General features: G+C 43.7%; 1 protein-coding gene across 4 annotated transcripts in view; it reads left to right on the forward strand.

The window, feature by feature from the left end:
* Window positions 1-12057, forward strand: part of DFFB (DNA fragmentation factor subunit beta) — a 355076-nt gene that overhangs the window by 326406 nt on the left and 16613 nt on the right. For all 4 annotated transcript variants that reach the window (XM_069610255.1, XM_069610254.1, XM_069610257.1 and 1 more), the window contains one exon: window positions 4280-4380. In XM_069610255.1, coding sequence (XP_069466356.1) covers window positions 4280-4380 — 101 coding nt within the window. The remainder of the gene's footprint in view (window positions 1-4279; window positions 4381-12057) is intronic.

Consider the following 12057-nt stretch of genomic DNA (forward strand, 5'->3'; position numbering starts at 1 on the left):
ATAGGTGCCTGTTGTTGCTGGGTTGCCCTTTATTTTGCTAACCTTGAGAGAACTACAGCTCCCAGGGGTATGAAGGATGTTTGGATCCCTTTTACATTGTATTCTGTGAAGCCACCACACCCCACCTTATGTGGAGTGCTGGGGAGATGCACTAAATCCCCTTTCACATTAAAACTGTAACAATTCTGTTACAGGGACAAGCTTACCTTCAGTGGCTGGTGGCAGTGATACCTTGTATTAATTTGGTGCACCTTTAACACCGGCTGTGTGCATAGCTGCAGTAAAGGCACCTAAGGGTGCTCATTTTAAAAAAATGGCCCCTGTCTTCTTCTTTTGCCATTTTTGTGTTTCTTGGCCTTTCTTGTTCCTTCCCCTGACATCCAGGGCGGGAAATTACTTTGTGTGATTTCTATCTGTGGCGGTAGTCCTCTGGACTCCCCGCCCAGGCTCCATTCTGTCTGTGAGGGCAGGACTCGTGGGAGGAGTCCAAACCTCCACAGCCCTTTGTCTTCCTCCTTGCCTAAATGGGGATAAATTCCAGTGGGGGGGCTGGCTGTCCTGATTGGACAACCAGACTGCCCCTTCTTGTAAAATGCGGGGAGAGAATGCACAGGTTGTGCTGTAGTTCCTGTTGAATACTGCGAACCTGGAAGCTGAACAAAAGTCGACCTCTGGAACAGGAACCAAAGAGGATGATGAAGGAAAAGCGGCTGAAACGATTTCCAGCGACCGGAGAGCCTGCTGTGTAACTAGAGCCTGCTGTAGCCCTTCCTTCCAATCGACCTGGGGACTCCAAAAACAACGTCTCTGACCCAGAGCCTGGTGAGACCCAATAGACTCAAGAAGACCTGCATTTTGAGCCATCCCACGCGTTGCTGCGACCTTGCGTTGCTGCAATACCCCAATACCCTTGGACCTCAAGCCACTGTGCAATGCACAGTCTTCCGAATCTCACTGAAACTTCGTGGGCATCCTGGTGGATCTCCAGAGACACGAATCAAGTCCGCAAAGTCCCCTCGACAGAGTGCTGGACCTTTGTAACAATGAGAATTCAACCACGATTTTCTGTCTTCTTCTGTGCTGCTTGAAAAGGCGCCAAATCCACAGAACCGCATTCAGCCGCGAGGAAAACCTTGCCTAGAGCCTTAATCAATCCCTGCTGCAAAGTTCCTTCTGAGGTCTTGTTTTCAGTCACCACGACATGGAATCCACTGACCGGGTATTTGGCTACAGACCCTGAAGTCCTCCTCCTCCTGCTGCAAAATGTTCTTCAATGCTGAGGTACTGTGTTGGCTTGGGTATATACTCACCTTAAGTCTCTTACTATTTCTGTGTAGCTGTGTGGTGTTTTCTGTGATGGGGAGGCCTCTCATCCAGTGCACCCAGTCCCACTGCTAGAATCCTGCTAGGGTGTCTTCTGCGAAGCCCCTGGACTCTCTTCTAACTCTAGAAGTAAAGTACTCGCCTGTTTGCCCAGTCTTCCTAAGGAACTCTACTGCCTGTTAGACACTAAATCCTAGTGACCCCCCCCCTTCTCCCACTGAGAACACTCATGCTCCAAGATTAAGGGAAAGTCTTTTAAGGGATTGGGCCTTTTGCCTAGAAAACAAAATGTTTAAAAGTTACTTGCTTGTAAAAGAGTTGGTTGGTAACTGTAAGAGTGAACAGTTAAAGTTCTTAATTTCTGTGGATGTCTGATTTACTATTCTTTAAAGTATGGTTAACATCTTTCTTTCCTTAGAAACTGTTTTGCCATTCTAATAGAAAGTAGATGTGAAGGTATATTACTCGCCTGTGATTAGGTTGTGCCTTTTCCCAAAAGTAATGTGTTGGTTTCACCAGATTATTCCTGCAGGATAATTGTACAAGTGTCCTCCAACTGTTTGTATCACCAGATTAGCCCTGTTAGGATAATTGTATGAGTGTACCCCAACTGGGTCTTGCTTGCCCTGACTTGCTGCTAGCCTTTCCAGAATAAATCTGTATTAGGTTGTTGCCTACCTATAATAACTTTGAGTCATTCAGTAAAGTGTAACATTAGCGTTTACTTTCCCTGTGCTATCTAACCCAGAGTCTGTGGTTCTAACTGTCCCTTAGAAGTCCTACACCAGTCACTTGTATAGTTGGGAAAGATCTAACCTGGACTCCTTGTGAGATATAAAAAGTATATGGGTTTTACTTACCTTGAGTTAGCTGTGTGCCACCCCAAAAATAAATTACCAGATTTACTGCTAATCTCATTCGGTGTTTCACTGAGCTCATATGCACCTGTAATTGAATATTACATCCTTAGGTTTTACTCACCTAGTATAACTTTGTGTCATCACAAAAGTAGTTACAGGTTTTTACTGTACCTGGAATATGTGGTCCCCTATTCACAAAAAGTATATTGTCCAGTTGACTGATTAAGTGATTTGTACTGAGAGTCACAGTGCATCTGGTAGGGTTTATTGCCCTTGCATTACTGAATGTAATGGTGAAAGTAACCATTGGTTTCTACTCCCCAAGAATAGGTGTGACCTATACTGAATGTGTATGAACATTTTTTGACTTCCCTAGAACTACTGTTGGGTATTTCAAATAAGGTTTATACTTGAGTCTGTGTACCGTCAAGTATAGTGTTGTGTTTTTTTTAATAATTGTGATTTCATATAATTTCATATAATCTCACGCTCAAACACCTGTGTATGGGCGCGATATAAATAAAATATCATATCATAATGTGTTGGTGCTTATTTACCTCTAGATTTATCTGGGCCTACCTGTATTTAAATAAATCCTTTATTTTCACATATACTGTTTCAGTGTTCCTTTGGACTATTTGTATTACAATTTCATTTGTACTGACTCTACAACCCCCTCTTCCTCCTAAAATAAGCCTGGCTGCTCTGTCTACGCTACCATGTACTCGGGTGGTACAGCCTTATACTAAGTGTAGAGTCTTGTACTCTCCTTCCTTGGAAAGAAGAGGCTTTGTCTTCCTATCCATTCCCTGGTAGTTCAAGAGTCATCCAAGAGATCATTCCTCCGTGCAGGTGCTTGCCAGTGCTTTCAGGTATCAACTTGCAGTTCCTCTGTCTGCCTTTCAGGCTTGCAGCTTTTTCCGGCCACTCTCTCTGATCCAGATGTTTTTTTGGCTCTGCTGCAGCTAGTGGGTGTTGCTGCTGACTCTTGCGGTGACTGATATTGTGTTCTATATTCTGTGTTGGCTGATTTGGTTGTACATGTGTCTCTGATGATTCATGGTTACATTGTTGTTTCTGTTATCTCTTTTGATCTGAAATGTAAAGAGAAACACAGGCGAGCATCTTAAAGGAGGCATGGATTTAACAAATGAGATAAAAGCACAAATTCACACTAGCAAAAAGGAGGGGTGGGGGGTGCAAGAAATGAAGCCCTCTCAACTGTCACTGTCCACCTCCAGGGTAGGGCTGGCACTGGATTACTCCCTGGTAGGTCTCCCACCCTCGGCCGAGAGGAGATCCCACTCCTCCTGACAAGGCCAGGCTACTTACCTTTTCCCACCACCAAGAGTATAAAATGGTATAGCTTTAATCCAAATTTTCAAGGAGTGGAGCAATACTGTAAAGCATGTTGTACTATACGCAGATATAAAAGGTGCATAATTGCACTGTACCTGCCTACTTAACACACAGGAACATCAAACCTGTGGGGTAAACACATCATAGAGATACATTGCTTTTGTCTACTCAGCAAACGGGTATATAACTCTACTTGCATCATTGCCGGCTGTCCAGCAAAATGGGAAATTGTTGGTCAGCGCAACCTGATTGGATGCTCCAGTCCACATTTGTTCCCACAATGCAGGAATTCATGACACATTTAGGCTTTCACACGTCATGGTGTCCATTTTCCCCATTTACAGGACATATGGATCCACAGTGTCCATATGCCTGCAGAACAGTGCTCTCCACGCTGAGTAACCTTTACAGTATTGAAGATATGGCAAGTTGGGGAGATCAAGCCGAAAATAATAGTCTGGCCATGTCTACGTATTTGAACCAAATTTTCTAGGTGTGGACAATCACTTTTTTCCAATCATTCAATGAAGTTTTTTTTATTAATAATGTTATGGTTCTTTCAAATAAAGGAGTTTCAATTTGTGAGTTTTAAGGTGAGTTACAGAATCGCAGATTTCATTTGTTTTGCCCCAGCAGTTGGTTCTGCAGCACTGCTAGATTTTTTTTCTGCTGTTCTGAAAGGCATTCTAGACTGAGATGTTTCTGCATGTATGACAATGCTGACGTTTGATTTGCAGGGTCCTTTTGATGCAGATGACTGCCTAGCCAAGCACTCCATCAACCCTTACAGTAACCGGGAAAGCAGGATCTTGTTCAGCACATGGAACCTTGACCACAGGTACTTTTTAATAATCTGTCTAGTGCCGGGGGAATCAGAGACGTTTTCTAGAAGGCGAAAATGTTCGATTAGGTCATTATCTGGGGACCATACTGATCACTGGCTACTGCCAAAAAGCCCCCCAAAACACTAGTGGCTCGGTTCCAAGCTTCAAAAATGTTTTAATATTCATAAAAGCCCATTGAGCAGGCAATGACAGCTAAACTTAAATTACTTGATTCAAACTTCATGGAGGGTTTGAGGAATCTTCCAGAAAAAATGCTGGTTGAAACTTGTTCCAAATGGCCTATTCTAAGCCTGTAGGTAAGTAACATTTAATAAGTCGTGAACAAATGCAAGTTTCAATTTATATGGAGATTTGGGAATAATTGTGAAAACGAAACTGTGCCGAAATAAACCTTAAAGGATAGTTCCGGGACTTTTTTTTTATTGTCCCTACGGGTCGGCCATGTGTTTGTAAGCATAAATCGGTAGATCGTAGGAAACTTTCCTATGGACCTTACCCGACTTTTCGCCCATTATCGCACTCGAAATCAGCCTCCATTTTGTGATAATCCTATCATTCCGCCGCATCGACCTGGCTCACCTGCCTTTGCGGCACTAAATCAAATCCCCCGCCCCTGAAACAGACTTTATCAAAACATTCATATTCCCCGCCTCTATCCGTGACGTGACTGAGCTGCGTAGGCAAACCCGCCCAGGCGTCTTCTACGCGACTCCACACAGACCCCGGAAATCAACACAGATCAGCTCACAATACAGCGCACCACAATTCGGAATATGAAACTGTACTTTGAAATCAAACCGCAAGATTGTAAATGTGGTAAAGTACATTTATTTGACATCAAATGTTTAGAGAATATTCAGCGATTTGCATTTTTATTTGCTCATGTTCCAAAAAGTTCGTATTGAGGAACGCGATGGTCCTTTGCTGTACACAGGGTCTTAGAGCATCTCACAATACAGCACCACAATTCGGAATGTGAAACCGTGGTTTAAAAGCAAACGGCAAGATTGTACATTTGGCAAAGTACGTTTATTGGACATCAAATGTTTAGAGAATATTCAGCGATTTGCATTTTTCTTTGCTCTCGATCCAAATTAGTTCGTCTTGAGGGAAGCGATGTTCGTGTGCAGTACACAGGGTGTTGGTTTACGATAAAAATAAGCTCTTCTGTCGCACTGATAATCGCATGGCTGTTCCAACAACGAGGCACTAGGCCACCACAACGGTAGGTATGTTGCATCTAACCGTTAGTACCGCGTAAGGGCATACTTGTACTTGGCGATCGTCCCATAAAATGGTCAGGGTGGTAACGTTGTTCACGCGGAGAAGCAACTGCCGGCTGTAGAAGCCGTCCGCCGGTGTCTGGTACTCGTGACACAGACAGTAGTGAATGATGTACCTAAAAACATAAAAAATGAAATTAGTCTCACCATCAGATCCTTATTAAAATTATTCATTTCATAGCGAGGACAGCGCTACTGGGTGTACACAAGTGTTTAAAGGCGTGGCGAGGCATGGAGGGGGGGGGGAGTGGAGTACAAGGTAAGTAGCATAAAATAATAAATAAATAGGGCCAGCTGGTGGCAAGTGCAAGGTAAGTGCAGAACAAGTGCTGGGAAGGGGGGGCTGTAGGATACTGAGACAGTCCCCCAGTGCAGGGGTTGACAGGGAGGCAGTGCAGGTGGAGAGTGGAAGGGCCCAGGACCGAGGTCGCAGACAGTGGACCAGTTGTAGCAGGGGAGAGGGAGAGAGAAAGCAGAAGCAAAGAGGAAGGTTTTGAGGTGCTTCAGTAAAAGCAGATGTTTCTCCTCCAGATAGTGCGCGGTAGAAAACACTATGCCACATAGAACGAACAAGTACAACTGAACCCGTCTTTAAAGCCACTGTATAGTAATGAAATTGCGGTATAAACTCATCAAAAGTTACTTACATTATATTTGCATTTTCCATTGTGTCTCTGTGTAGGGCAGACCCGAAACACCACTCCTTCTTTGCCGACGTTACTTCTTCTAATGAACGTGGCTCATCGTTTAGTTTCTGAAATTTTATTCATTATCTTTTCTTAGTCTTTCAGGATGGTCCCGGCCTGTCAAGGTCAAATCACAATAGAACCTTATATTGGGTCGTGGGCCGTTCCGCCACCCGAGCAAAACATCAAAGCAGCTGACCTTCACTTTGAGCGAGCACACATTTCTAGTTAGCTCCAGTTAGTGTAAGGGCATCTTGTCTGCGTGCCTTTTTTTTTATTGTCCCTATGGGTCGGCCATGTGTTTGTAATACGGAAACATTCTATAATTTTTGTAAAAATGATTTATATTACTGTTTGGTTTAATTGCAATGGGCCTGCAACATGAGGAGACTCGAGAGAACAGACAATCGAATTACAATCATTTAAACCGTGATGTGTATTTCTCAATGAGCTCTGCTTTAGGTGGACATGGAACAGAGGCAATGTTGGGTGGCAATGCAGTTGTCCCCTGCATAGGTTCGTTCACCACTCCATGTATGTGCCTATCGAGGACATCTACGATAAGTCTCTCAATAAACTCATATTGCATATCCTCAAACACTGGTTTGATCACCCATTGTTTACTTCTTTTAGTGAAGGCCTTATTGTAGCGAAGCGTCCCTAAAGTTCCGGTCGTCCTACTTTGTTGACGGCCAACATTATGGTTATGTGCCAAGACCGCTAGAAGAGTCCGATTTATCATGCCTTCCATGCCAAAATGCAATCTTTTGGGCCTGTACTTTAGGCACATATTGTGGAACACCTCCAAATCTCCTGTGTGGCAGAATTCTGTGAGTCCCCTCAAATCTCTTGTTATAGTTTTATCAAATACAATCTTTTCAATGGCCTTGTGAGTGGGTGATGAAGGAATCAACCACTTCTTCTTCCGTGCCTCCTCTGTGGACAAATGGCCATGTTCACATTTGTGGAAATGCTCATTTGTCGACCATCGATGTACGTTGCTACAGTGCAACATTACTGACCGCCATTTTTCCAGTAGAATTTCCAACGACCCTTCACATGTTTTTGAGCTCCACCAAAGATGGTTGCTGATTGACTTGGACCACTGTGAAATACCTTGCATATCTTTTTTTTTTCCTGCAGCCGACAATTTTTTATTGATTGATTTTGCAAGATGCCAAACGTCAAATTGGTGATTTATATTTTTGTACTGTTCTCTCATTGTCTTGGCAATTGAAACGTGTCTGTCCGTGGCTATCAGGTCGATCACCATTCCCCGCGATTGTAGTTCTTGCAATGATGCTACAAAGCCAACTTTCTCCATGGCCACTGAGGATGTACTTTGTGACACCTGAACGACCACCGAACTCACAATTTTCTTACTTTCCATGTCCTGAAAGTGGTAGGTGCAGTACTTGGCTGAAAATCCTGGACTGTCGCATTGTCCATCACCGGCTAGCCTGAAGCGTTTGCCCGCGAATGTACTTTCCATTGACATTTTTTCCATTCTCCAAGCTTCGCTGATGGCTGGAAATAGATAATCGGTTTGGTATTTGTAGAACTGACTTTTCGCAATGAAATGGATTCCCACAAACTGAAAGAAATACTGTAACTTTTTAAAACTTGAACCACTAAAAAGTGCGGCCGCTGCACAAAGTAGATTGCCTGCTGGCAGTTGCCCCAGCATGGGTTGTGCAGACCATGCGAACGGATGATATTGTGTACAGGTGGCATGTATTTTAAGGTTAGTGCCTCGAATTGCACGAGTCACATTAATCAATGGCTCCCCACATACTTCCCCACCAACCCAATGCCCACATTTCATCATCATAATAATATCCATCAAACAGCTATCGAATACAATGAATTTGGCCTCTTTCCTTATACTGTCACTCTGCATCCCAGCTGGTTCGGCCTGTAACGTTGAGGACATGTCACTCGCATGAAAGGTACAATCTCTGATATCGTCTTCCGCTATGCTGAGTGATATTGATGGTGTTTCATTGTCGTCCACTTCATTCTCTTCCATTGCAACATCTGTTCCTTGTCCGGAGATGGGAGAAAAAAACAATGTCTTCAACTTTCGCATGCTCTTATTTTTTGCGGGTGTGGATTCTGTGAATTGATCTACGACTGCATCCAAACTACCAGGAGGACATTCACTATCAATGGCTGGTGGTGGTATAGCTCCGTTGTCAATCACTTCATATTCTTCCCATTGGCACGATGCATCTCCAGTCTCAAGTCCCTGCCAAAAGGTTTGACAAGCAACATCTCTCGTTCGCTTCACTGTCTGTGTAGATCTAGTTCTTACACCCACTCGCAACTAGAGGACAGATTAGAAAAGGGATGTTCAGTTTAAACACAATTTACAGTATTGAACTATTGACAGTGAAAGACAACATAATATAGTGAACAGGACACTAACCTTCTTTTGCTTTCTTTTCTTTGAAACTTTCTTTCCTCGAACTTCAACATCTGGACGCTGTTGCTCCGACTCGTGTGTGCATGTCTCCACTTCCTCTCGCGCTGCAACGACTATACTTTCATGATAAGCACATCCATCACTCACTGAGGCTCCATCGACTCGCTGAAACATAGAACTTTCATTAGTATGTATAATAATATTGAAAACACAAAATGTACTTGGGGACCAATACCCATACGTACATCTCAATAGCAAAACACGAATGAACGCATTGTGTAGAACATTCAAACGACAATAGTTCACGCATTGTTGATCTAGTTAGATTGAACTGTCAAGATCCATACCTCGGGCTCCGCATAGACTTCCATTGATGATATTATTGAAGATGACGCTTCAGCAACTCCCTGAAACACAGTAATTGCATTAGTATGGTTTTCTATTTTGTTTAAAAGAACATAAACTTTCTGCAGGCGTCAACGGCTCATCTAAATAGACCTGCACAAATGATCAGTTGTCTAAAATAAATAATGGATATCCAAATATGATTCGATTTGCTCCATCGTTGGAAGTGTCACCACCCAGAGATCTGCATCAACTACTAGGGGTGATGTTCTTGTTGAAGAAGCTCCGTCAGCTCCCTGAAACATAGTACTTGCGTTAATAAAGAAGGAAGTATAGCGGATGTAATCACGTCATTTGATCTCGCATGATTGATCTGTCAGTATCCATACCTCGAAATGCATAAGAACATCAAGGGACGCTGTAACTGCGGTGCACACTTCTGCAAGCTGTTGCGCCGACCCGTAACTGCATGCTCCCCCTTCCTCTTGGACTAATGCTCCATCGACTCCCTGAAACATAGGACTTTCATTAGTAATGAACACAATATTGAAAAAAGAAGACACATAGGAGGGCGACGACAGAAGGACATACCAATGGCTAAAAACGAAAGAAACATTGTGTGTAACAATCACGCTACAAGAATGCAAGATCTGATGATCTCCATCGATGGAACTGTCCGGAAACGTACCTCGAGCATCTGAGTGACATCTACGGTTGTCGTCAATGCGTTGGACTCCTCAGCATCTCCCTGAAAGACAGTACTTGCATTATTTTGGATAACAATAATTATAACTGAAAACAAAGACTAGAGGACGAGTACTGTGGTGTACCATTAGGTAAAATAATTACACGATCAATTAAAACTATTGATTTACATGCCTAAAACAAGTCAGTGTCAGAATAGCTAAGTAAGATTACCCGATAGGCGCTTGAAGTGGCTGATGACTGCAATAACGACACGGATGGAGAATCTTCAGCCTTCATATTGAGTGGATACATAAATGGGGAAATTATTGTTAGCTAATGCTACACACTACCGCAATGCCGAGAGATAAATACGTAAACTTGACTCACCAGTGGAGGGATGTGGACGAATAGAGTGGGAATAGCGGTTGAGAGCAATTTTCGCCTCGCTCGCGGTGTTTTCGTCCTTATTAGCAATGATGTGGAGTACATGTCTGGGCTAAAGTGCCTGCTGCAGATGCGGTATCGATCACCCCTCTTGTCCGCAAAGACTTCTAGGACTCTACTTTCTATCTCAGAGGCTGGATATCCGCAATATCGGACCCATTCTCTTATCTGATCTATTGTCTTAGGGAAAACATGCATTATAGTACCTTCAGATTTGTTATGGGTCTTCGAAGGGCAACCGCCAATGGAACAGGCAGGCATTATGGAAAGTTCTGAAAAGTAAAGATCAACAATTCTCTATGAATACCAATGTGTTAAAACATTAAATGACACATAAAAGGTTCAATGCAAGGTCCGTTTTGGTTCTTGGAACTATACATGTTATTCACATGCGGATAAGTATTTCAATAACTTTCAAAAAATAGAAAAAGTAATTTGACTAAACTCAGAACATGTGACTAGTTCCTTGCATGTACTGTCGTGAACGAAAAGAAAACATGGATGCAATTTGATGACTACTAGCAAATAGATATAAATTAAAAAATTGGACGCAAAATGATTATGGTACATGGACTTACCTTGACGAACAAACAGTTAGATGCAGGGATCAGAGTAGTTTCTTGTCGTAGAACAGGGAGCAGTTCACAGGTTGCAAACTGACGAGTTTGCTCAAAGTGGTCACGGAAGTTCACAGAGACGAAGAGCAGATAACCAGCACCTTCACGGGTTGACTAGCAAAGCGCAAAGAAGTTCTCATTAGAAATATGAAGTGGGTTATAAAGAATTCGAAACAGGGGTGTGTTTGTGAATGAATGACGTGTATATGTCGTGGCATTATGCGGTCTGCAGGGGGCCGTCCAGCGTGAGCGGGGATGCTTGGCAGGAGACACGGGGTCTGGAGGTAGACATGGGAACAACAACCCATGCTCTATAGACCACTTTGAAGTGTACATGGTCTTTGGCACCTCTTGGCCTTTATCGCTCCCTGACAGCTCCACTTGCCAGCACAAGTACCCCGGTGCGAACTGCCTTTGATAGGGCGGGGGGTGGATCGGGGCGGTGGTCGTGCAGACAAGACACAGGAAGACTCGTGAATGGAGACACACTTATGTGGATTGCAGGGGGCCGTCCAGCGTGAGGGGGGATGCTTGGCAGGAGACACGGGGTCTGGAGGTAGACATGGGAACAACAACCCATGCTCTATAGACCACTTTGAAGTGTACATGGTCTTTGGCACCTCTTGGCCTTTATCGCTCCCTGACAGCTCCACTTGCCAGCACAAGTACCCCGGTGCGAACTGCCTTTGATAGGGCGGGGGGTGGATCGGGGCGGTGGTCGTGCAGACAAGACCCGTTTGCCGCAGGGCCTCACCAAGGAGAGGCCATCTAACTGAATGTAAGAGGATGGCTGCAGGATCTACTACATGGAATGCAGGGGGGTGAGTTTATAAATACCTCACCCTCCCAGGAGAATATACACTAGATTCATTTAAAAAATCAAAACAACCATTGTTAAAATATATGTTGGGCTTTATTTTAGATTTTAATTAAACATAAATAATAAACATTACACATTGTAAAGTTGAGGTTGCAGCACATCGAGGGAAAATCCGCGGTATTGTCCACTGTCACTGGGGAAATGTTGTCTAATGGCAAGTACCGCACAGGCAGGTATTACTCTCCGAACGCGGTGTCCGAGCCTCCCGTGAAGCCACCAAGTGAAGCAACGATAGGCCACCAGCCTGTACCACCTGTGAAAAAAAAAGATGCAAACTGTATTAAACTGACCAAACTTTCTTAT

The sequence above is a fragment of the Ambystoma mexicanum genome, chromosome 8 (genome assembly GCF_040938575.1).
Source record: "Ambystoma mexicanum isolate Mex_15411 chromosome 8, UKY_AmexF1_1, whole genome shotgun sequence".
NCBI lineage: Eukaryota > Metazoa > Chordata > Amphibia > Caudata > Ambystomatidae > Ambystoma > Ambystoma mexicanum.